Source organism: Nesoenas mayeri (genome assembly GCF_963082525.1).
Source record: "Nesoenas mayeri genome assembly, chromosome: 2".
NCBI classification, from domain to species: domain Eukaryota; kingdom Metazoa; phylum Chordata; class Aves; order Columbiformes; family Columbidae; genus Nesoenas; species Nesoenas mayeri.
In genome coordinates this window covers 113,571,418-113,599,134 of record NC_137543.1, presented here as the reverse complement: position 1 = coordinate 113,599,134, position 27,717 = coordinate 113,571,418, and the positions used below count along the sequence as shown (strand labels likewise).

Sequence of the window (27,717 nt, the reverse complement as noted above, 5' to 3'; positions counted from 1 at the left end):
GTGCTTTCGTGTTGGTTGTATAAATGCATTATTTCTGATTCGAGTGCACAGTCTGTCTTGCCACCTAATCAGTCTAATCCAAGCTGCTAGGGCATAACACAATCTCAGCACTGAAAATTTCTGCAGCTCTGTGGAAACGCTGCCTCCTTCACACTGCTGCGGAATTAACATCTGTCAACTTGGGATGATTTAACAGTGAGAAAGAACATCTATTCTAGATCCTTTAAGTACTATTACCCTGCTTTTTTTCTTCATATCAGTTTCTGGAAGTAAAATTAACTCTTCAGTAGGGGCTTTGCAAGGTGAGCAGTCCCAGAAAGTTAAAGTAACAAGAACATCACTGAAACTAGATTTTCTTAACATGAGGCAGATACACATAACAGCATTTAGTGCCTGGGCAGGGCTTCAGAAGTAGATTGGAAGCCCAAATGATTTATAAATTAGGAAAAACTCACATATGTGAAATGTGAACATTAGAGACACATTTAATTCGTGCTCATTCTTAAACTTTTGCCTCCACAAAGAAATTCTCACCAGCTGGGGTGCCTTTAAGATTTGATCTATATATGAAAAAAGCCACACCATGCTCTGGGCCAATCATGTTTTCTACCTGTATAAATGAATTTTGCCTTTAGGCACACAGAACTGTGAATTTTGAGAGCTGCTGAGATGTAAGCTCGCATCTGAAAAAACAATACTCTGGTATGAACTGGTGCAGTCCCAGACTGCATTGATAGCGGGTGAGCATGAGCAGTCACCGTCATTTGGCTTTCAACATCTTCCTTTGACCACTGTGACTTCCACAAAAAATTTCCTCTTTTCATCACCATCATCTCACAGTTTGCAAGTAACACAGAGTGAAGGTGGATTGCTAATTGTGTTCCATACCTAATATTCTCACATTTTAAAGGGTAAGGTTGGATTCTGCTGAGTGAGAAACAGAGGGGAAACAGTGCAGGAAATGGCGACACTTCCTCCAACTCCTGGTCCCCCCAGCTCACTCCACGTTCCCCTCTCTGCATGCCCATAGTTCGGCTCCTTGTGCCATGTCAGCCCCAAACTGGTGAAAGAGGGTGAGGAGGGAAAAACCACCTTTGGAGACTGAGCAGTAACCGAGAGGTAACAGTTCAGGAAGGCGGTTAGAGCCGTTGGGGATGGCACAAGGGCAGTTGGAGGGTGTCTCCAGGCAAGCAGCTGGTCCAGGACAGGCACAAGGTGTGGATGTGGGTATGGCACTGCCCACCTACTCCCGGGTGGGTTCCAATCTCAGGGGTGAGCAGGCACCCAAGCTGTTGTGCCATGACAGTTTGCTTGTCATGGGGTGTGAGTGCCAAACCACTGGGTGCACGAGCACCTGAGTGTCCTGGTTATGGGAACCTGTGTGGGAAGCTGTCACTGACCTGCTATGTGTCTGTGCATTTCATAGAATCATAGAACAGTTTGGGTTGGAAGGGACTTTCAAAGGTCACCTAGTTCAACCCCCTGCCATGAGCAGGGACATCTTCAACTAGATCAGGTTGCTCAGAGTCCCGTCCAGCCTGGCCTTGAATGTCTCCAGGGATGGGGCATCTACCACCTCTCTGGGAAACCCGCTCCAATATTTTACCACCCTCATCGTAACAAGTTTCTTCCTCATGTCTAGCCTGAATCTCCCCTCCTTCAGTTTAAAACCATCGCCCCTTGTCCTATCACAACAGGCCCTGCTAAGTAGCCTGTTCCCATCTTTCTTGTGGGCCCCGTTTAAGTACTGAAAGGCTGCAATAAGGTCTCCCTGGAACCTTCCCTTCTCCAGGCTAAACAACCCCAACTCTCTCAGCCTGTCCTCACAGTAGACATGTCACAGCCCTCTCATCATTTTTTGTGATGTCCTCTGGCCCCTCTCCAACAGGTCCTTGTCTTTCCATTAGTCTGCTTACCCATGTTTCTGTGTGAGTTTGTGTGTGCATGCAGATGGCGGACTTATGCACAAAAGTCTGTGCATGCGTGCACACCTGGGCATGCTCATGGACAGGGCCTGTGCAGGTGAGCACACACCTGTATAACAGAGGTGCATACTTGCAGGCTTGGGTGCCTGCAGAAGGATGTGAGTCCTTGCACATATTTGTGGAAGCATGCAGGTGTGCATGTGCATGTGCATGCGAGCCGAAGTGTGGTGTACCTCAACGAGTGTTTTCCATCCATGGTTTTTCATATTTTATCCAGTTTCATAGAATTCAAGGGTAGAGAGCAGATGGTCCACCAGAGTGCTACCTATGAGAATGCAGGGACCCTTGTCATACACAAGTGCTTACGTACAGGCAACTATGTGTATGTACCCATACACAAGTGCTTGTCAAAATCTCACAAACACCTGAGTATTTTCATATATATATGTGTATGAAGGTTTGTCCTTAGATATTCCACATCTGTCTGCAAAGAACATGCATATTTGAATGTCAGTTTGACAGTGTATCTGAGTGTGCACCCAGATCTATTTTTATACGTGAATAGTCCAAGGAAGCAGTTTTGGTTGTGGTAAGAGGTGTAGCATGTACACAGCAAAAGGCATTGTATCAAGGTTAGAGAAGCATGTTGCCTCTATCATAGATAATGGAGAAAATGTGCTTGTCCATGTTTTTTCAGTGTAATACTATATTACTGACAGAATGTGTTATGAGAAAATGTTATTTAAAAGTATAGATGTCACATGTATCTTCACATCTGTCTCACACAGCTACTATGCCAGATTAATATTTGTGTATTTGCATACATATGTGTCTGTTCTGCAGTGCTTTCATTTGCCATCTGAGAATGCATAACTGCACATTTTTGATAGGGGAGGATGTGTAGGTTGATTGGGAAGTATAGCCCATTGTGATATACGTGTTATGTGTTTTGTAGATCTGATCTTGCAGTATATTGATCCCTATTGCTCAGAGGCGGTAAGTAACAATGAAATACAATTTCTTTAGATGAATATTTCCTGCTAATATGGGATATTTTAATGTCAGTTTACTATAGTTTGAATTGTTAGTATGTCTCCTCAGAGTCTTTAAAGGACTGAACCTAATACCATGCTAACGACTCTGTCTTGCTACCTGTTTTAAATTACTTGAAGAAAGCCTGTATTTAAAATTTGATTGGTTAATAAAATTTTTAGATGAAATGTGGAACAAGCATCAGGGCAAGATTTCTCATGTTGACCACTGCTCCTCAGTCTATGATCTAAAGGAATCATCTCCAGTGGGAATGCCAGGATAGTTGAAACTCCAGATGTATTTGCTGGTTGACTTGTCAGATATTGGTGACAGCGGAGGTCACTTTCATGACAGCACTTTCATTTTCCTCAAAACAAAGACTATAAAGAGCTTTATAAACCTCCACTCAAGCTGCTAATCCAGTCATAACATTCATTATTCAGTCAAGATCCATTAAGTAAAATAATCATAGAATCACAGAATCAATTTTCCTGCTTAGTTCAAAGTTAATTATCTACTGAGAGAAAAAAAAGGGGGCGGGGGGGGGCAAAAAAATATTCAAACCATGTTTTATTAATGGCAGAATGATGAATGCACCAGGATTCAATTTGGGAGTCATTGGTCATTTGGTTGTTTGGTAAGCCATTGTTTTTCATGTATCCCAGAAAACAGGAAGCCTGATTTGATGTCATCAGAGTTGAAGCTCTTTAATCAATACTTTTTTTAAATTGTCCAATCTTACAGCAGGTGTCACCCCATCCAAGGTCCTTGTGGCCATTCTGAACAGAAAAATTATAAGTTTGAAAGTTGTTGAGACCAAAAAATTCCGAAAACCTTAACAGATTAAGAAACTAAATTTTATTCTGTTTCCTGTGCTATGTGGGGTTTGCATATAAGTTGTATATTGCACCACGGAATTCTGACACAGGCTGTTAACTGTCATTGTTTTAGGGGCTTCAGTTGAGTTATTTTTTAAGGGAATCAGAAGGCAGTGTTGTGTTGAAAAACATGTAAATCGGTTCTGCTTGTCACATGTTCTTCTAAAAAATTGTTTAATGTACTTTGTATTTTGATATGTTTCCTATAATCACAGAGAAATGGCAAGCAAGAAGAAAGAGACCCAGTTCCAGGTATAAATCCTAATTACTTGAACAATTCCAGAGCTTAATGGATATAGATTTTGTCCATCTTCATAAGATGTTAAAATGTCAATTCATTTTATTTCAGACCATAATAATCAATCAAGACCAGTGGGATGAAGTGTTGCTAAAGAAAGGTGTAGTAGGTACTGTTAGTATTTTCTGTTTAATCTCCCATGAAAACATTTACAGTTTTTCATAGATATATATATTATATATTCTTTAATAGATACTTGTCATAAATCTAGAAGACTGGTGTCATATTATATTTTAAAGAAAGTTTATATTAATATCTTTATAAAACTATATATTGTGTTTATGGATACATATGGTCTTCTCTGATAAATAAATACTTGTCACAAATCATATTATCCATTATTTTGTGCACTACTATAGTCTGATGTTTAGAAAAATATCTTTCCAACATGATATTATGTATGGTAGGAGGTAAGACACTTCTGTCGAATTTTTTCCTAAAATCTTGTACAGACTAAATTAATACTGCACAGTTATACTGAGCAGTTAATCGGTCAGCATCCTGGAGAGCACATGTTCAATGATGTGTATTATCTAATATTTTCGATTCACTCAGTTCAATGACAGTGTCTCCAAAGTCTCCTGAAAAGTGTATTTAGATAGAAGGAACAAATTTGTGATAGGATCTTATCAACAGAGGAGCAATAATGAGAAATAAATTATCTATGTGGGCTTATGGAGGTAAAATCCTGTAGAATAAAGGTTAGATAAGAATGAAAATCAACAGTGGTAAAAGAAAAAGAACAACTGAAAGGGAAAGGAATATGAGAGAAACATAGTGGTTTGGATTAATAATCTCAAATAGTATTATGAAGTAGGCTGTTGATGTCAGAAGTAACTGAAATAAAAGAGGAAACTGTAGTGTACCCCCTGAATACATTGGTGTATTCATGATGCTTTCACTGACTAGGAGAGGACTGAAAGATATATATGAACACCTTCCCAGTACTGTTCATAAATGTGTCTCATTTTGTAAGTTCCACAAGTCAGCTGCTTGTAATTCCAAACTATCTCATTTTAGTAATAGATGTGTATCAAGCTTGGTGTGGTCCTTGCAAAGCTGTGCTGAATTTGTTCAGAAAGCTGAAGACTGAGTTTGATGATGATGATATGTTGCATTTTGCAGTGGTAAGGCTATCAATTCTGTATGGAACTTTATTAACATTTTATATTAAATATATCTTTATATCTGCATATACAGAGCTTTCATATTTAATGTGTGGCATTGATTTTGGCCTAATTTCCTCTTCTTCTGCGTATTTCCTCTTAAGACTTTGTTTAGAGGCATATTAGAAACTTCGATAGATATGGAAGGAGCTATAATGGAAAGGGACCTGATATCCCACAACTTTTGTTTTTCTTGATGGGATTGCAGAAACACTCAAAAGCTGGACTATATGATTTTTAGTATTAAGCCTGTACATTATTGATTATCACATTTAAAATTTAAATTTAAAATTCTTACATCCCTGAAAAAGGCTGTTGAGACTTTTTCCCAAATATTCCCTTTTGTTTTATTTTTAAGATAACAAAAAGGAGGAATTGAAAAACAAATTATCACTAAAACGATAGTATAAAAATTTTCCTCTGCGTTAGCAACATAAAATAGGAGATATATATCATATTCAAACCAGATAAATTTGTTTCACAGATTCAGTTCCTCCCAGATGTTGATCAAGTTCTGCAGAAAATACTTCTATTTTTTATACACAAAAAGGTGTTCAGAGATTATCTCAAGTATGTTCATAGAGTTGACCACATGTGACAAAGAACTTAATACAGTGAATAATCTCTTCTGTCAAGACTGTATGGGCTACTTCCTCATTTATGTATGTTATTACAACCTACATAAGAAAACAGCATTAGGATAATGTATTCTCCCGTGATTAGCTGCTATAGTACAAATGGAGGCCAATCCCATGTTACCAAATCAGTTCATTCTTCATCACCAGCAAGTGCCATAAGGATTGTTAGTTGCATTTAAGATTGCAGTTTGAGTATGTAACACCAAAGTATATGAGACTGCAGTTTTCTTTCAGGCAAAATGGTTTATATATATACATGCATACATATAAACACTTACATAAGTAAACAATCTTTTTCATCTAACTTCAGGCAGAGGCTGACAACATTCCAACTCTGGAACCACTTAGGAAAACATGTGAGCCTGTGTTCCTTTTTTGTGTTGTAAGTACATCACATCAGTTTCTTTTAATGTGCTGTCTACTTTTGCATTAATTTTTCAGCAGATTAAGAAGAAATGTGAAGCTGTATAAATCAGATATTTACATTTTACAGTATGTAGGATCATATCATCAGATGTTTACTTGAGGCTCTTTCCCATGCCTAAATCTGGGGTTCTCAAGCACGTTTTTTTGTGGCTGCTGCACATACAGCTACAGAAGATTTGTGGTAGCCATAGTTTTGGTAGTTACTTAGTCAGAAATTAGTATAAATTTTTCAGGGTTGCCTCACATTAAGTGTCCACATATGGCTACAGTGAAATGATTATTTTATGCACACCATCCGTCAGGGAAAAAGAGTTTACATTTCCTGCCACTTAAAGTTTGTTAAAATAAACAACTATATGCATTTTTTTCACCAGAACAATTGTAACAATAATCATATATTTATTACCTCTCCTTGATGGATACAGAAAGGTTATCCTCCTATGACTCCAACGTAGATCACTGCTCACTATGAAGCTTTGAGTTCCTACGACTAAGGGCCAAGAACAACAATACTTTCAATATACTTTCAGGTTTTAATCTGAATGCTGCTAAGTGAAGTTGGCAGTATCTTTGATCATCTGTAGTTAACTTAACTACGGTTCTCTTAAGTGTAGTAGAGCACACACTGAAACGTAATGCAAAGAAAGATAGAAAACTCCATGTTATAGAAATTAAGAGCTAGTAAATTCCATATTTGCATTTATTTCTGACTGTACTATTGACGGTGAACCCAGAAATAACTGTAGAAAATGAGACAGAAAACGGGGGAAGTAAAAGTAAGAATGGTTCATCCTGAACTAATAGAGGTAGTAGTAGATCGGGTATTCACTTCAGAGGGCATAGGAAGTGGTCTTGTTGCCCAAAAAAAAAGAAATAGCAAGATAGAACATGTTCCAAAAATCAAGTTAATATGTAAACTAAGCAATGAGAACTCACCAAGAGTGTTATTTTCTCTTTTACAGAACGGCAAAATTATTGCCATGGTGAGAGGTGCAAATGCTCCTCTTCTAACTAAGAAAACAATAGAGCTAGTGGAAGAAGAGAGGCAAATTGCAGCTGGACAGAAGGAACGCATCGAGGTACACACAAAACAGATATTTAAATAGGAGTATTTTTTTTTACACTTACATAGTTTCTCTCAATGTCTGTGATAGTGTTTTTTGCAATGTCATGTTTTATTTTTGGTATTTTTTTCTTGACAGTATAGTGACATACATGACATGGGTTTTTAGAAATTTCCATAAAATTATACTTTATAAAAACTTAAGAAGTGTATGGATTAACCTATTAGTGGAAGAAATGGAGAAATGGATTAAATGTCACTAGCACATAAAGGTTTTAGTCATCTTTCTTTTTCTTTCAGGACTATTTTTCGTATATAACTTAGTAAGTATACCTTATACAAAAAAAAAAAAAAAAAAAAAAAGAGATGAGAAATAGTCATGTCTCATTCCTTATTTTGAATGAAAATGGAGATCAAAGAACTGTGCTTACAGTAAAAGGAAACTTTTAACAAATTGTAGCACAATTAAGGAAAATCAGGCTAGCACAAGGTCTTTCCTAGAATTACTTGCTTTCCTGGTTAGCTAATATGTTATTATATTAAGATTAAAATGTTGTAAAGATATGACAGGTGTGTTTGGTGACTTCAGCTTCACACTGGCAATGTGCTGTATTTACTATTACCTTAGGTAGATGAACTTGTTTTCCCAGAAGAGAAATCATCAGAAGAGAGTATTGAGGGCAGTGCATCCAAGGGTAAATGTATTTGTTTTATTTTAGAAGTGTTAATGGAAAGAAAAAGAAAAAATATTTTTTTAGATATTTGATTAAGAATTATGTATGTTCAGCATCAATAGACCTTCCTTTGAATTAATAACATAACAAGTTATGATTGAGGATATCAAAATAAGGGGAAGCTTTCTGCTGTCAACAAATAAGATACTGGACTGTTGACATTAGTGTTTTCACTTCCTTTTGGGAACTTTCAAAATACACATCGCCAGCACCTAGCAGCAGCACTACATGGCAGGAATTTTCTTGTGTAAAACTAGTGTCTGGAAGTCACTTCTACACAGTCCTTGCCTTAGCTATGTACTTTTGTTGAGATGGTGCTTTTTGACCCTTGGATGTTCTACAGGAACACCAAAATGAGGGCAACCTATGAAGACTGGAAGAACTAATCTCAGATGGAATGGCATGCCTTGTATTTCAGATTATTTTTAATTAACTCTTTCACCAGACTAGATTTAAGCACTAAAAACCAGGCTTACATCAGAGCATAAACCAACAATAGTAGGATATGGTTTCAAAAAGATGTTAAAATATACACCATCCTGTTTCTAAGTCTCATGTCTATGATTTATTTCAAGCTTGTCATGAGCTAGGACCTATATATTTTCTATTTTTATTATTATCTGTGGCTGTTGAAGCTTCCTACTGCTTCATATATGCACAGAATGTCATTTGGCAATGTTCAGATGGAATAAGCTACTTCATCCTCTCTTCTTCATCTCACCTTTTTTTTTCCTGTGATAAGGCATTCAATCACTGTCACAGATTAAGTTGTGTCCATTTTCCTTCCCATTCATGTCTTCTTTATTGTGTGATTCAAGTGACATGTTCCTGACCTCAGTTTTAACCCTCTGAGACCTAGCAGTACAGTATTGTAAATTCTCTAGGATTATATACAGACTTTACACTAATCCACAGAACCTTAAAGTGTGACAAAATCAGGCAACAGAGCTTTCAGCTTGGGTTCAGCTCCAGGTTAAAGGATCCCTCAGAAGCCATTGTGGTAATACTTTCCTTACCATGTGCAGGTGCCTATGAGTGTTTTCTGGTATTTGAAACAAGTAGTAGCCTGGTGTTTCTGTTAGAGGTATTAAGTTCTTCTACAGTGTTTGGGATCTGACTGAATTATGTGCTCATGCTTAACTGTAAACCTCAGATTCTGCAAAGAGAGATGTAGTTTATATTCTGAACCACTTTTTGTCAATTTGGAAGGATCTGTATGCTATGGATGTTGTAACTGTATGTCTACAACCAGGAAGATGTGTTGTTTTAAACATTAGATTGTGTTAGCAAGCATGCGTTACTTCAACAGTTATAATAAATAACTAGTAAATTACTTCAGCATCCACAAATACTAAGGAAACAAACTAAGGAAATGTATATTTGACTTCATAGAATCATAGAATGACCTGAGTTGGAAGGGACCTACAATGATCGAGTCCGACTCCTGTCCCTGCACAGAACAAACCCACAGTTCACACCATGTGTCTGAGGGCATTGTTCAGTCTCTTCTTGAACACTGTCGGGCTTGGGGCTGTGACACCTCCCTGGGGAGCCTGTTCCAGTGCTCCACCACCCTCTGAGTGAAGAACCTTTTCCTAATGTCCAACCTAAACCTCTCCTGGCGCATCTTCCTGCTATTCCCTTGGGCCCTGTCATTGGTTGCTAAAGAGAAGAGTTCAGTGCCTGTCCCTCCTCCTACCCTTGTGAGGAAGCTGCAGACTGTGATGAGATCTCCCCTCAGTCTCCACCAGGTTGAACAAACTCAGTGACTTTAGCCAGTCTTCCCCTCCAAACCCTTCACCAACTTCATGGTCCTCTTCTGGACACTTTCCAGTAGTTTTATATCTTTACTCTGGCTCCCAGAATTGCACACAGAGCTCCAGGTGAGGCCTCACCAGTGCAGAGCAGAGCAGCACAATCACCTCCCTGCCCAGCTGGCGATGCTGTGCTTGGTGCACCCAGGACACAGGTGGCCCTCTTGGCTGCCAGGGCACACTGCTGGCTCATGTTCAACTTGCCATAGACCAGAACCCCCAGACCCCTCTCCACAGAGGTGCTTCCCAGCATCTCATCCCCTAGTCTGTACATACAGCCAGGGTTGCCTTGTCCCAGGTGCAAAATCGGCACTTACCCTTGTTGAACTTCGTGTGGGTCGTGATTGCCCAGTTCTCCAATTTGTCCAGATTCCTCTGCAGGGCCTCTCTGCCCTCAAGAGCGTCACCAGCTCCTCCCAATTTTGTGTCATCAGCAGACTTACTAAGTAATCCCTCAAATTCTGAGTCTAAATCATTTATGAAGACATTGAAGAGTGCTGGCCCTAAGACGGATCCCTGCGGAACCCTGCTAGTGACTGGGAAGCCCGCTAGTGACTGAGGAAAAGCATTATCAAAGCAACAGACTTTTGTAAATTCCAACTGCTTTTCTTCTGCATGCTTTTAATTTAGAATCATAGAATCACAGAACGATTTGAAATCTTGAAATCTCCAATATTCATCCAGATTTTCACTTAGTGAATTTTCCTCAGTAATATTCATTTGTTTCATATTTCTACTCTTGTACATAGAGAGCTAGCTCCCTAGACAAAGCACCCTTAAGCAGTAGTTTTTCCACCACACCTAGTTGTATGTGAGTCATTTATCCGCTATATGACCCAAAACACTAGTGGCTCATAAGGAATGTGGACTCCAAGACATAATTTATGTGTTCAAGTCACATACATTTTTGGAACCATTGTTTGGCCATCTCAATATTAAAATGGATAATTATATAGAGAAACTCTCTTGTAAGTAATGGAAAGTTCAGTTGTGTATTTGTTTCAATAAATGTATTCACTAGCATATTTTTTCCCCTTTCCCAGAAGAAGAGGTCAAATACTCTGTTGGAATTATAAAACCTGCTGATGTCTTAGAGGGACGCGTAAAAGAAATTAAAAAAAAGGTAGACAAAATTTGAAGATTTATTCATCTTCTTTAGCGTAGGTATAGTAGCAAGATGTAAGATAAAGTAGATCCTAATTTATGCCTAGGCTTTAGAACAAGACCTGTTAATGCTTGTCTGATAAGGATGATAAAGGCAAGATAATTTTCACCTGAAATAATTTGGTATTCAATTTGACACTATTGCTTTAACATTTGACATCACTAGATGAGGTATGTTGACGAGGTATGACATTGATTCAAACTGTGTTAATCAGCAATATGTGAAATCAGAAAAGTATCTTCCCCCTTCGCCCCGCATATTGCAATAGAAACAAGAACTAGAAATTGTGCTAGTAAAGCTAATTTTTCTCAGAGCATCTTTAAGAATTGTGGGCACACATGAATCAACTAACCAGTTCCTTATCGAAGAGAGTCTGTACGCAGACATATATGACAATATATGCATGTAGATGGTGAGGCTAATTCATATGCACTAGTAAGTATACTAATACTTGTCAGTAGTGTAGTATTTGTTCCTGCACTGGAGAATGAGATTTCAGTAAGTACACAAGAGTACATTCAAGGATTCAATGTTTGTTTAAGCCATCACACAGTGAAAGAAAGGTTATTTTGCCTTCCAGAATATGATACTATTGCAATGCACATTTAAATTATGGGAATTTCTTACTGTTTCTGTTACAAAAAATGCCTCATAATACTGTGTATCAAGATAAAACCATGCTAATTTTAAAAAGTCTTATGACAGAGCCAGTGACCTTTGCAGGAAAGAAAATCAGAGTGTTGTATAGGTTGTTCCTGCAGTTACTCTGCCTTGGCCAGAAAGGAAGAAAATTCAGCAAAGGCAAAAAAAGCAGGCAGTTCTTGAAAGCAATTTAGCTGGAGCTGAGCAGCTGCTAGTTAGCACTGCCTTATGAGGTGTGCACCCATAATGTTTCCACATTCAGCCTTGTCAAGACAGTCTGGAAACACTCAGCAGCATCATATGGGCTTTTAAAGTGCTGGTAAGCAGGCTAATATTGACATACGATCAGTATTTGGGTTGGATAGTGCCTTTGTTGTTTGAATATTAGTATATGGCATAAGCCTCATACCAGTGGGTTATGAAATTTGACACAGGTCATGTAAGTGTGCATCTCTTATGTATACTTAAATTTAATGCAGTAATCTAACTTAAAATAATCATAAAATAGATTTGATTTTTGTTTACTTACTGTTTCTAAAGACAAGTAGTTTAGCCGGGTACAACAATTGTTGACAAATACGCATTTATATGACTACTAAGATTATAATGTAGTTTATAATTTTTAGAAGTGGTTGCATGTTAACCACCCACAACGGTTAAAATTAGTTTGTTCAATGTTAAACGAAAGTTATTATTAACTACTGAAAGAACACATACATTAAACTGCCTTATATTTTTCACAAACCTTAATTTAGTGGGAATTGTAATCCTGAATTTAGTGCAGTGTTTTGAAAAGCTGGAACTTTAGTTTATGTAAACTCAGCAGTTATATTTGGAATATTTTAGAGAATTTTAAATTTAAGATAGTTTCCAAAAATCAATCAATCTTTAGATTTACAGTAACATATGATCTTGTATGTAACCATTTTCAAAGGCCACTGAGTAATAACTGAATAATTGCAGATTAAAAGAGCAGGATTTACCATTGAAGTGGCAGAGGAAAAAATGCTAACTGAAGAGCAAATCAGAGCATTCTATGGCCACAATAAAGAACAGGTAAAACCAAATGGAAAACCTAAATAGAAGGAACAGGTAAAAATTAGCATTGTAGCTATACGTGTTTGCAAATCTCTGTCTTGCACATTTTAGTATGTTGAAGAACTGATTTAATGTAGATTTAGTACATAGAAAAAAGGAGATATTATCTCTCTTTTTTTTCTTCCCAACTCATACAAATATGTCTTGGTAACACTCTAACATTCCAACTAAGTTAAATCAAACTCCAATTAAATACCAAAAGATTTTGTAGTTCTTTCTTTTAGCAGAATATATATGACCCTTAGTCATGGCCCTAAACATAGGCTGTTAGGTGCTACAGTGTAGCACAAACCCAAAATCCAGTGTCATCTACATGACAGTACACTTCTCTTCGACACATACACTTCCAGTCAGAAAATAAGTTATAGTATATATTACATTTTTTTCTTCTTTGCAGGTTTCATCACAGGGTAGTACTGAGAATAAGCACACACATAAGCAGAAAGAGAAAGCATCTACATTGAAGTTTATTTTTCTGGACTTATCATATATTGAGGGGCAACAAATAGCTAAGTACAGACAGTTCAAGAAAACAATTAAATTATGCTGATCACCATTAAATGTCAGTGGTCTAGCAAACTAACACTTGGATATTGTCAAGTGCTTTGGCAATATGATAGCTAAAGTTAAATCTACAGAAAGATCTGGATCACAAATATGAAGCTGCTTAGCAAATATTTTTACCTTCTCCTATTTAAGATCTGCACAAGATAAACAGAGGCTGCAATTATTTGCAGAGAACTAGTTTGATATTATTAGAGAGGCCAATAGAAGAGGTCAATGAAAGTGTTGGCATAACCAAAAGAAGAAGCTGGGAAAGTATTCCAGTGGCATTCCAAATTAATAAGAGTGAGACAAGATTGTTCCTACTGAAGCCAGAAGGAAAAAGAAATCTGATAGTAATCACCAAATGGCTGCACTATTGTTTAGAAAGGAAGTAACAGAGAGAGCTTATAAGTAATCCTGAAGAGCTCAGTGTTGTCAAAGCTGGGATTCTAGTTGAGACAAAGATGGTTTTGAAATAGAAGTAAAAATAAGTTATCATCATAGGAATGGCAGCCAAATTTAAGTTAAGTTAGGCATAGAGGGAGATTTAGGAGGAAAATACAGAGAAAAAGCATGTAGTGTTTAATATATGGCAGCACTACTACACCAAAGCAGATCCTAGCCAGTGTTAGGAGAGGGGAAATAACAAAACTACTATAAACTATGAGAAATGATTCAGAAGACCCTATCTATATTCAGAAGTCAATTATTTGCCATTCATAAAATTTAATTCTAAGCTGAAAAATAATTATTTTAAAGTGACAATATGGAATATAGATTGCTTTTTGCTCAGTGGGCAAAATTATTCCTGATTTAATACTCCGCAAGCTTGCTGAAGTTCCAGAGGCTGCCTATTATAATAGGATGAAGACTCAAGATAATAGACCTCCAGATACAACTGGAAGCAGAGACAGTTCCTTTTTAATGATGCTGAGTGAGCCAAAAGACCCTTATCTAATAGCCACATCTATTTATTTTAATGTGAACAAGCGTACTTTTGAAGCCACAACAGCATAGATACACCCTTTATGCTTTGTACTAAGCATTTTACCATTTGCATTTATTCTATCTCTTTTGAGTTAGTTCATCTTGTGAAGTGGGTTAAGTTTATGCAAGGATATGAAGATAACCAAAAGAGAATTTTAATTAATTGAAAGGACACATGAATATTTAATTCCCGTATTATTAAAGGAAAAATGTATCACACACAATCAGATGAGGGTGGCTGGTAAATAAAAGATTTAGTCAAATATTTTAAATGAGAAAAGATACTTGAGGAAATTCACATAACTGAAAAAAGGTGACATACAAGGAAACAGGATTAGAACCTCACAGCAGCTTCAAAATATATTTCCTGAATAAAATGTAAATTTACTGGATTGAGGGTTGAAACTGAAGGAGTGAAAAGAACATAACAAAGAGAATGAAGGAAAAGACTACAAATGTCTTGAAAATATCTCAGTGTTCTGTACTTGCAGTCAGTTACATGATTTTTAGTTTCAAAAATTACACCTGGAACTGTATTGCAGTTTGTTATGTCACACTATATGTGTTACTGCAAGCATAGCATTTGATCACATTGAGCTTTTAGATTTTCTCCACTCCTGTCATTTGCATTTTAGCCTGGAAGAACATGTGGTACTTGCTTAATGGAATTTTATTACGTTATTTACCTTGATTAATAATGTTTCAGACACTTTATAGTGTTGTTGTCTCAAATGATTGATCAAAAACTTCCCAGACAATTCGACAGGATTTTGAGTAACATGTGTGAATGTCATTTTAGAACAGGAATTATGAGTTACTTTGGAAATGATATCATCATTTCTGATGATAAACTCAGAGTTCCTACAATTCATAGGGGAAAAATTATGTCTTTTAGCCCGATTTTGAAGAATTTGTTCAATACATGATGAGTGGACCATGCCACGTTTTGGTAATCACTAAAAAAGGAGCACCTGCCGATATTCCTCACTGGAAAGAGCTACGTAAATTGAGTGGGGATGATGACACTGAGGAGTCAGGCAGGTAACTAACAGTGAAAATGTGGATATGTAATTCAGTTATAGTATTTGCAGAACACCATAAACTAAAGGATATTGTTGCAGTTACTCATGTGCCTGTGTGCAGAGGGTCCAGGGAACAGACAAAGTTCTTCACCTGGTCTGTCACCAGACCATCCCTAGGGATGCACAGTTCCTGTGGGAACATAGAAGCTTCTTGCTTCCTAAGTAAGGACAATAAGCAAAGTGCATTGGTCTCTTGCCATTGCTGAACTGGCCTTGAATGGGTTGTCAGTGAGATGGGAACAGTGCTGTACTTCAAAGCTGGTGTACTCCATGCCACTCCATGTAATAGTTCACCCAAAGTGACTACCAGCATTGGCCATTGAGGGTTGCACTCTTGCATATGTTTACTCCTATATATTATGGGAAACTGTATATGTGGCCCAAGGGAGACTAAGGGGCACCCAAGGCATACCATGCTCCCTGGGACCACTCTAAAAAAGCCAGAAAACAACTGGGAGACTTTTGGGTTTTGTTCTCCCTTGACTCCAAGATGCATAAAGACATTGTAAGGATTAGCTGTTCACAACCGTGGTATTTTGAAATGTCTGATTTTCTCCTATGACAAATATTTGCAGAGAATTTTAAAGAGGACAATAGTTTTATACAAAGCATCAGACAATAAAGAGAGTGTTCTCGAAAACTGAAATATTGAATCCAGTTTCAGATTTGGACACGAGATTTACTCGAAGAAACATGATATTAAATACATTGTTCCAAAAGAGAACTTGTCATAATAATTGATATTTTTGTTGATGCCTGTTGTATCCTTCTCTGCATTAGTTTGGTACAACTGGGGAATATTGCACTTTCTGTAAGTGGCCAAAAGTTCCTGGGTTTATATAGCTAAATAAACATTAGAAATAAAGGCAAGTAATAATGAGATGTACCTCTCTTAAAGACAATTCTATAGTGCTGTCTTTTTATGATGATGCTCTACATTAATTAGCAGAATCCTTTTATTGACAATTCATTATACACTGTACACTTGTCAGTGATAATTCTGTCAAGTGAAACAGAGATACTATTTTGAGTAAGCTAGAGGGGCATTAGAAAAGCTGCATGGCTGAGAATTCTCTTTTATAGCATATGACAAGGCACTTTTTGAGAAGATTAATAACTCTCTTCTCAGAAACATTACTTTGGTCAGGAATCTGAATTTAATAAAAACTTAGTTTGGCATTCCATTTTTATGCTTTACTAAATTTTAAGAAAGTTCATTTTCAGGAAGTCAACTGTTAACACAGTGCATGCAGTGACTTAAACATACATCTACTACTTTGTGCCTCCTTAGCTTGGAAGAAACCATGGAAACCGAGAGTTTATTAAACCTATGTGATGTGCAAGACAGTGTAGAAGAGGCCAGCAGGCAACTTGCCTTCTTTTTCCCAAATTTTGATAAAAAAAAGACAGACCAAAAAGCTGAAAGGACTTTGGCTTTAATTCGACCTTCTCTCTTAAAGGAAAGACGAGGTAAGTGTTAATAACTATGTTTTCCATCTAGGGTGTATAAAAAGTCTTATATTTTGAACTTTAAATATTCTAACTCTATTAACGAAAGGTTCTTATGTTATATTGTCTCCCCAGCATCAACCTGGCAGTAATCTTTGTCAGGAAATAAAAGCTACATGCTTAACTTTTTTGTTATATTGAGAATGTAAATGTCAACACTATTTTGTTAATTTGCCTGATTTTTCAAGAATGTCTTTAGATTGTATACTTGGATGGAATGTTTCCAGAATACCTCTCAGAGAAACTAGCAATTTTGAAGTGTAGTATAGGGAATCATTCTTTCTACAGTAACAAAGCAGATGATATCTTTAAATGACAGGTCAAAGGTAGCTCAATGGCAAGGTGAAATGATCTGACCCAGGTTATGTTCTGTGCTGCATAAGGCAGTGCTGCACAAAGACAGACAGACAATGCTTTTATAGATTAAATCAGAAAATCTACCCCAGTAGCATGAAACTCCCCATTTGAACAAGTTGGCTTTTCTTCTCAGGCAAATATTTTCATTTTTTCTTGAAGATCTCTGTAGTGAAAATAACCTATACACAAAGATCTGAAGGACTGCAATTTTGACCTCTCCTTGTATTTTTATTTTCTTTATTGTTATCAAGTATGTTGCTCAGAGCACTAGTTTTGCAGTCCATATACAGGCAATTAAAGTAATTTTGACTTGCATTAAACATGCTTACTTATGGATGTGCTCTTGTAAGATTTAGTCAAATGAATATTCCCCTATTCAAAATCCCTAGGCCTTCTTATGGTGACAGTAACACATATCATGTTTCTCAGTCAGGATTCCTACTGAGGTTTCTGAAGTGAGAGAAAACCTTAAGAAGGTGAGCATCAGCTTTCTAAGCATCCAGGCAACTACTGAAGCCCTCTAGCAGTTGCTTTAAATTAGTTTTCCATTCTTCAGTTGAGAAACTAATTCACCTGTGAAAAAATAACAGTATGATTGGAAAGTCCATGACATTTCTTCACAATTGTCCAAATTAGTGAATGGATGGCAATTTAGCATAATTTCAATATTTCAAACAGATTCTATCATGCAAAGAATAAGGGATGATGGCTTTGAAATAGCAATGCAGAGAGAAATAATCCTATCTGAAAAACAAGTACGTGAATTTTACAAAGAGCATGAAAATGAAGACTACTTCCCAGTCCTTCTAGAGCAAATGACCAGGTATGTTGAACAAAAAATTAGTATGTGGATTTATAAATAAGACTGAAACTTTCACAATTAATAATTATTATGAATAATACATGTCTACAAGATACCCATGTTTCTGAGAGTTTAGTAAAACTCAAAACCAGAACCAGATAACTGCAGATAACAAGATAATTCCCAAATACAGTAGATAAATAAATCAGGATTTGAAAAATTACTTCACATGTCTGTATGACAGTTGTTGAAGTCAGCGGTCAGTTCCATTGATCTGGGTGAAAACAGTTGAGCTCTGCTCTGGAAGGCTGCATTTAGGTTGTCTGTAGAAGAGCTCAGAAATCTTCATCCAGGCTGTGTGCTGGATTCCTTGGAGAGAAAATGTAAATAGCAAAATAACAGAATCACAGAACAGTTAGGATTGTAAGGGACCTGTGGAGATCATCTAGTCCAACCCACTTGCTAAAGCAGGTTCACTCAAAGCAGATTGAACAGGAATGTGTCCAGGTGGGTTTTGAATGTCTCCAGAGAAGGAGACTCCACAACCTCTCTGGTCAGCCTGTTCCAGTGCTCTGGCACTCTCAAATAAAAGAAGTATTTCCTCATGTTTAGATGGAACCTCCTGTGCTTCAGTCTGTATCTGTTGCACCTCATCCTATTGTTGGGCACCACTGGAAGGAGTCTGGTCCCATTCTCTTGACATCCACCCTTGAGATATTTCTAAATATTGATGAGATCCCCTCTCAGCCTTCTCTTCTCCAGGCTGAACAAACCCAGCTCTCTCCATCTCTTCTCATAAGAAAGATGCTCTAGGCCACTAATCATCTTTGTAGCCCATAACTGGACTCCCTCCAGTAGTTCAGTGTCCTTCTTAAACTGGGTATCCCGGAACTAGATGCAGTACTCCAGATGTGGTCTCACCAGGGCAGAGTAGAGGGGGAGGACAACTTCCCTCGACCTGCCAGTCACACTCTAATGCATCCCAGGATACTGCTGGGCTTCTTGGCCACAAGGGCACATTACTGACTCATGGTCAACCTGTTGTCAACCAGAACTCCCACGTTCTTCTCTGCAGTGCTGCTTTCCAGCAGGTCCACCCCTAACTTGTACTGGTGCCTGGGGTTATTCCTCCCCAGGTGCAGGATCCTGCACTTGCCCTTTTTAAGCTTCACTAGGTTCTTCTCTGCCCAGTCCTCCAGCCTGTCCAGGTCTCACTGAATGGCAGCACAGTCTTCTGGTGTGTTGGCCCTTCCTCCCAGTTTGGAATGAACAGCAAACTTGCTGAGGGTGCACTCAGTCGCTTCATACAGGTCATTGATGAACAGGTTGAACAGGACTATACCCAACTCTGACCCTTGGGGAACCCCACTAACTACAGGCCTCCAAACAGACTCTGCACCATTGATCACAACCCTCTGAGCTCTGCCATCCAACCAATTCATGATCCACCTCACTGTGCATTCATCCAGCCTGCACTTCCTGAGCTTGCCTATGAGGAGGTTTTGAGGGGCAGTGTCAAAAGCCTTGCTGAAGTCAAGGTAGACAACATCCACTGCTCTTCTCTCATCTACCCAGCCGGTTATACCATAATAGAAGGCCATCAGGTCGGTCAAACATGATTTCCTTTGGTGAACCCATGCTGATAGCCTTCTTTTCCTCTACATGCTTGGAGATGACGTCCAGAATGAGCTGTTCCATCACCTTTCCAGGGATGGAGGTGAGGCTGACTGGCCTGTAGTTTCCTGGGTGGTCCTTCTTGCCCTTTTTGAAGACTGGATTGACACTGGCTTTCCTGCAGTCCTCAGGCACCTCTCCTGTTCTCCAAGACCTTTCCAAGATGATGGAGAGTGGCTTAGCAATAACATCTGCCAACTCTCTCAGCACTCGTGAGTGCATCCCATTGGAGCCCATGGATTTGTGGATGTCCAGTTTGTGTAAACAATCTCTAACCTGATTGTCCTCAACCAAGGAAAAGTCTTCCTTTTGCCAGACTTTCTCTTCTATCTTTAGGGTCTGGGATACCTGAGGGCCAGTTTTAGCAGTAAAGACAAAAATGAAGAAGGCATTTGGTAACTCTGTCTTCTCTGTATCATTCACCACCAGGGCACCCTCCTCATTCAGCAGTGGATCTACATTTTCCCTAACCTTCCTTTTGCTGCTGATATACATAAAGAAGCCCTTCTTCCTGTCTTTGACATCCCTGGCCAGATTTGCTTCCAAAGGGAGCTTGGCCTTCATCACCTCATCTTTGTATTCCTCCCAGGTGGTCCGTCCTTTTTTCCACATTAGATAAACATCCTTCTTCCACCTGAGGTTTGACTGGAGTTTCTTACTCATCCATGCTGGCCTCTTACTCCCTTTACTTGATTTCTTCCTCATAGGGATGTATCGGTCGTGGGCTTGGAGGAAGTGATGTCTGAATATTAGCCAGCTCTCTTGGACCCCCCTATCTTCTAGAGCCCTATTCCATGGAATTCTTCCAAGCAGGACCTGGAAGAGGTCAAAGTTTGGCCTGCTGAAGTCTGTGGTTTTAGTACTGCTCATTGTCCTGCTTCCTCCATCCAGGATCCCTAACTTCACCATATCATGGTTGCTGCAGCTGCCCCAACCACGATGTCTTCAACCCGTTCTTCTTGGTTTGTTAGGACAAGGTTTGGATGTTGTTCAATAAAGATATAGCCCAATTCTACAACATTCTTGTTGTCATGTTGACATTACTGAATGAAATGAAACTTTGAAATTTGCGCTTAAGGCCCATAAGATTTTATCAGGCTGCAGCTGTTTAAATAGTGATAGGTTTTTGAATCCTCCAATATTATTACGGCTCATTTTCTGGCCTGGACTATGTATAATCAAGTTCCCTTTACAAATTACCATGCTTAATATTTGATGTTTTTAACGCCAGTTTTCCCTTTTTACAGTGGTCCAACTCTTATACTTGCTTTAACACGAGAAAACGCTGTAGCACACTGGAGAGGTTTATTAGGCCCAACGGCTCTTGAAGAGGCTAAGGAAGATCCAAACAGGTAATACTTGGAATACTAAAATATTATTCACAGCTTCCAATTTACTTTCACATTCCTCATCTCAGTGAATACCACATTCCAACTGGCGTAACTACAGTGCCATCATCTGGAAACTAATATATATTTCTGCAGTTTGTTAAGCTTGTCTTGGAAGAAGTGTATTATACACAGTGACTATAGTACTTTTTGTGAAATAATGGTGACTAAATATAATCAAAAGCTGAGTTTAAAAAAGGGTATTCAGGCAAAATAAGATCTCTTGAGTCAGAGAAAAACCCTTGACTGTTAGATGCACATACCACAGGAAGAATCTACCTGCAATAATATTTTTGTAATCCTGCTCTGATGGTCATATGAACAGATTACTTGGCTCTTCAGTTGAATCTTTGTGACCTTAAATGGCAATTTTTAGGCTTCAGGGTCTACAGAACTATTGCTATTAATTCTCTACATTTAAAAATTCTGGTAATATCTCATGTTTATTGGGTTTTTCTTACTTAGAACAGATGCTTGTTTTCTTAGCTTAATGAAAACTCTCCATCAGTAGCATGTTTTATTTGTGACTAAGTTTCTTCCTCACATTTTATAAATCAACATCTTCATTTTTACTGCTCATTTTGTTGTTCTAAGAAACTGCTGTGGTATCATCTCACCTTTGTATTGCACTAAGCAAGAATTGTTATTATCTTGGAAATATAACAAGATGACAGGAGGGAAGATGTTCATGTTTCAAGTAGTCAATTAAAAGTTGATTTTCTTTCCTTAGACAACAAAGGCTTCTTACTCCTACAGAGAGATCATCAAGCACTTAAGTCACCAGATCAACATTAATTTATATTCACTGGGTTAAGGCTAATCATTGTTGAAGCTCAAAATGGCTATTCTTTGAAGTAACTTACTCTTTTAATGACTCTTAGTTTACGTGGACTGTATGCAGTGGACAGCAGTCCTATTAATCAGCTGCATGGTAGTTCTACAACCGATGATGCTCAGAAGGAATTGGAGTTCTTCTTCCCTCAGGAGCACACACTGGCAGTAATCAAACCTGCTGCTGCTAAGGAGCACAAAGGTAAGTGAACTAGAAAATATGGGCTATGGCTACAGATGTAATTTCTACAAAATATTAGCAATGCACACTGCAGTAAATCATGTCATATGCACTCTTTATTCTCTGAAATGCTTTTTCCGTGCAGAGAAATGCTTTTACAGAGCTTGCATAATTCGTATTGAGGTCTCAAGTGTCACAATTTATTTGCTTAAGCTGCCTATAGCTCTTTCTTCATAAAAATGGTGGTGAATTTAAGTGAGAGAGTTTTTAGCTAGCTTAAACAGTTTAAAAGCCAGGTACTTGTGTAAACTATCCATCCGGCATCCTTCTAAGTCAAAGGAGAGGGAGGCTTTCCAAATTCATATTACTTACTTCATACGAGTATCTCTACTGACTCAGAAGAGGTTACTGCTCAATTAGATGCACTCCCATCCTTGGTTATCTTGCTATTAGGCAAACGGAATGAGGGGGAAATGTCAAACTAAAAAGTACACTATGTACAATTTGGAATATCACCTTAAAGATTTTTGTTGCCATTTTTTTTAAACCGTCTGTCCAGAACCTCTTCTTGACATTCTTTTCTTCTGTCCTAACAAATTTTAGTATTCTTTCTAATGTTAATTTATCATCAGCTTTTGTGAGTTTTTCTTCCCGTCTTGTAACAATCTAGATTGATTTTAGTGGGCCAGCTGGTATATGATGTAGCACTACAACTACAGTCCACGTTCTGCCCAATGTGAGAAACAGCAGTGAATGGTACTGGTATAGTTTATAACAGTACTGGTTTGTCACCTGCATAGAGTTGGATTAGTGCAATGACAATGGTTTCTGTACAATTTAGAGGACTGATTAAGTTTGTCACATTGTCCATAATTATTTGATACTGTAAGGAGAATTTTAATAGGTATTGGTGATTTTTTTAAAGCAACTGATATTTTATGAAATTTTTAAAGTTTGTGTGTTAGCATCTAAACTTTTATTTATTTTATTATTTTTTATTATTTTATTATTTCAAACAAGAATGAGTTTTGTTGTTCTTCTCCTAGATGATATTATGCAAAAAGTTAAAGATGCTGGATTTACCATCTCAAAGATTAAAGAAGCAGCTTTAACTCGTGATATGGTTGCACAATTTTATAAGGATCATGAAGGAAAATCATTTTTTGGTGACTTATTGTCTTCTATGACTGAGTAAGTGTCTCATTACACAATACTGAGGTATGTCAGTGTACATCAAACTTTGAATTTACAGTACCAACAAAACATGCTACACCTAAAGTGGGCAAAGAATTTTGCATTCTGTCACACTTTCTAGCAAGTTCAGTGGCTTCTAGCATTGGCTGCTCTTCCTTTAAAAGGAAGATTTTAAAGCTTTCCAAACTTATGGACAGTGACTGTTATTTTTTATTTATTTCTAAAAAAAATAACAAATTTCTGATGGAATCCTTGTTCTTCCCATGGAGGACACAAATGTCTTCCTCATAATATTGTTAGTCTAGCTGTTGATAAAACAGTATGTATTGTTTTGCTTCAGAAATTACTGGGTGAGGGGACAAAAAGTCCAAATTCAAATAGATGACCATCATCATCTTTTTGACTGTCAAAAACAAGATATCGTCTTAAACAAAACACTCAGGGGGAAAAAAAAAAAAAAAAAAAGCACATTTAAACCATTTCTCAAAATTCTGATGGTGTAATACTTACCATAATCCTTCATGGTACCTCTGAAGTTAAAGCTAGATCTGCATCTCAGAAAGGTGTAAGAGTTTCCTTATATTGATTTTACAGGGGCCCATCGGTGATAATGGTGTTATCAAAGGAAAATGCTGTGGAAGAGTGGAGGCAACTAATGGGTCCAGCCGATCCAGAAGAGGCAAAAAATATCTCTCCTGAATCAATTCGAGCTCAGTTTGCACAAGATATTTTGTCTAATGCTGTTCATGGATCATCTACGAAACAACAAGCACTGGAAAACATTCAGTACATATTTGGAGAGATTGATATAGATTGAACAATTAAGATGCAATCTCTGAAAATTGATATTCATGTAATTAGATGGCTTTGTTTACCCAACCACCTATACTTGAGAGTATATACACACACATTTTCCTTCATGCTCTATCCACTTTTTCATTAGCCAGCTTTTTGTTGTGACCTTTGCAAAACATAACAATGTAACAAACAACACCTGCCAGAAGTTAGATGTTAGCAGTGATTTCTTTATATATGCTTACTAGATAGTTTCTCTTTTAGCACTTTAACAGATTTATGTCTTCCCAACAGTTCCAGGATTCTAAGGTGCTTTGTATACAACTGCCTTTAAAAACAAAACAAAATAAAACAAAACAAAACACCACCACAGAGTTAAAGAAACATTGAAACATTATAAACACTGTTAATGACACGTCCACTGTGATGCAGATTGAGTCCTCCAGTTCAGGCACCTACAAAGGAGAAATGCTTGAATGATATTGCTTGAGATATTGGAACAATGTGGGCAGGGACCAGCAGCAAGTGTGGGAATGCTCTCCAAGGCAGAAGAAGCCAGGAACCACACCTGAGGCCTCACCACACCCAAGCAGAACTAGGGAGCCACCTCCATTAACAATTCCAGACAAAAGAAGTAATGAACCATGTCCAGGACCCATTCAAGGGTCCAGCCAGGAAAAATAGGCAAGAGAGTCAGAGATAAGCACTCCTCCAACACAGCTCAGGCAAGGATTAAGGCCAAGTGTGAGGTTTAAATTGAGCTCCTGAGCCAGTTGGCCAAGCTATGAGTGCATATCCCAGGTGAGGCTGCTCAGGGCTATTAAGGCCTATTGGTTCCCTCAGGGCCCTGAAAAAAAACCTTTGCATTGTTTATTTATCCTTTCCCTAAACATCTTCCAACAATTACTGTCACAGGTAGGACGATAAACTAGAAGGTCCATTCCGGTCCATTTACTCAATTCAAATGTATCAGATGAAGTAAAATATAAAGTCAGCCCTCACTTAACAGCTATTCTTGACATATCACTCCTTGCCAAACTACTCAATGTGTATCCTGTCCCAGTCTAGCTTGGCTGGCCTTCGTGAAGAACACAAATATTCTTTGTAGCTGATATATTGTCACTTTTGCTGTCTGAGTCTGTTGAAGGTTGAGATACTAAAGAATGGCATTCAACTAAAGCAACTTACTTACAGCATTGATTAGAAGTGCAAAATCCAGAAAGAATCTTTCTCACACTTCCTGTATTGTTCCTATTGTATTTAATAAAACTAGCTGTTTTAAAGAACTTCCTGACAAATATTTCTGTTGTGATGGGGCATTTGTTATTATAGACATTCCTCCAGTAGAAGTTGGACTGAGTGTTCTCCTGGTGGCCCATTTTCACCTACAGCTGCTTTACTGCCATAAACTCGAGTTGAGGCTAGCTAGCCTGTAGGAAGCTACGATTAGTGCAGAATTTATATGTCAACTCGTGAGGTGAGTTCTGAGAAATGTACTTCAGAATTACTGTATGGCTTTTGGCTTATTTTTCCTTCAAAAAAAACATTAAAACTGTTCTTTCGGACATTATTTCAGCACTTTGTATCTTTTGGGTTCTGGCAGGTTGTACTTTAAACCAAAAAGCAGTCTCAGGAAAAGCCTGAGTAGGGCAATTTCAGAGACACAAATTCAGTTCATTTCCCAAGATCCTTGCTAGAGTTAATGGCTTTCCTACCAACAGGACAAATACAGTTTTGAAGTTTTAGATGGGATTATTTTTTTATGGGAACAGAAATGTAAAACAGCAAAACATGTTTATGTCTTAAGAGGTCGTTAATCTTCTGATGGTAGTTCACAACCAAATAGGGAATGTTTGATAGGTATCACACACAGGTTTTGAATACTGTGGATTATCTGTTGCACTGATCTTAAATCTTGGTTAGCTGTCATGGTACAGAAGCTCTGCCTGGTTAAGTATGATATAATTTTATATACTGAGTTATTGCTTGTTTAATAACCATTCTTCGTCCTCCATTACGTCATTTTCAAGTAATATAACATGCTTTTTCTCCTTAGTTCAACTGTTAGCTGTCAAAGGACTGCATATATTTGGGTTCATATATTAATGTGTGTCACTTATGACCTTGGGGGAACACAAGTACTTGGTTAAAATGATTCAGTAGATTCCATTGCAATATGACACATAGATCTATGACAGTTTTTCTTCTCATCGCATAAGTATGCAAAGCTAAACTGAAATGTGGGAACATTTAATTTATCAATGCTTATTTGCTTCTCCTAAACATGGCCTTGATCTTAATGTGTTTTAGCAGCTTTTGAAAGAAGGAATTCAAGAGATACATTTAAAATCACAAAAATGTTTCAGTCAGATGTTGCAGAGATTCAGATTCACAAAGGCTATGTATCTTTGAGTTACAGACTTGTAGAATTATCAAAATATCATGTATGTAAAAGCACGGCAATTGAAATACAGTCACTATTTTAACAGATCACTTTGTCTCTTTAAAGGTTTAACTCAATACGTAGGTATTATACACAAAATTTAGACTGCCATCCACTCTTCTTCAAATTTAAATTACTGTGACATGGACATGGATGTAATGTTTAAGAGTTTGAGCACTTTTGATGAGGTCAGCAAACATTTGCATTTATAGAGTCAGGAGAAACGTGTTCCAACATAAACTCAATCGAGTCTCATAGATGAAAATCTTCCTGCAATTAAGTTTACACAGCTCCTTTACCTACAAATCTTACAGAAAGTCTGACTCTGTCCTTTCATCTCATATCTAAATGCCAGACCAAAAGAGGATGTGACCTTCATGATCATTTATTTAGAAAATATCTTGTGGTTCAGCATAGAATTAGGTAGTGCAGAGATGTGATGAAAATTCTTCCAACACTAACAAAAGATAACATAGTTATTCTTCTGAGTTTTGTCCCAGCAGGAGAGAAATGGAACCACAAGACATGTTTATTTGTAAAACAGACCACATAGTTCCTTGTTTAGGAACTTTAATGAAATCATAATCTGACACTAAGACTATATTAAAGCTCTGTTTCAGTTTAGAATGATAAACAAGCTGGTTCTAAATCTCAAAATACTGTTTAAGAAGAATTAGTATGTCTCATTGTAGCAAGTATTTGTACTGAATTACTGCACAATCAAATAAGAGAAGCTTTTTTCCCCACTAAGGAGATGGAGCCGATCAGCTTGTGGTTATGTACTGCTGCTGTTTTTCCTTTGCTCTGACTGCTGAACGAGCTACACTGACAGGTGACACCTCGCAAGGATCTGTTCACTTTATCTGCTGTTCTTTGTGAGCAATGGATTAGCTTTGTGATTACCTCGATCACATGATAAATGCTGATGTGCTCTGAGTATCTACCAACTAAAGTTTCACCATACTGTAACAAAAATGCTTAGGGTGTTGTTCTGCTTGGGGCATCTCTTGATCACTCTGATGCATCCATGAACCTTCTACTTGTAACAT

General features: G+C 37.7%; 1 protein-coding gene across 1 annotated transcript; it reads left to right on the top strand.

The window, feature by feature from the left end:
- Nucleotides 1-1,154: 1,154 nt before the first annotated feature.
- On the top strand, nt 1,155-24,247 carry NME8 (NME/NM23 family member 8; the record flags this gene model as incomplete). The annotated part of the gene is made up of 17 exons (XM_080364180.1): nt 1,155-1,272; nt 1,951-2,022; nt 2,881-2,921; nt 4,185-4,242; nt 5,154-5,260; nt 6,248-6,319; nt 7,326-7,442; nt 8,055-8,121; nt 11,018-11,097; nt 12,745-12,837; nt 15,308-15,453; nt 16,786-16,964; nt 18,039-18,183; nt 21,084-21,188; nt 22,106-22,257; nt 23,283-23,427; nt 24,025-24,247. The coding sequence occupies 17 exons, from the start codon at nt 1,155-1,157 to the stop codon at nt 24,245-24,247; spliced, it is 1,920 nt and encodes a 639-aa protein (XP_080220306.1).
- Nucleotides 24,248-27,717: the final 3,470 nt, after the last annotated feature.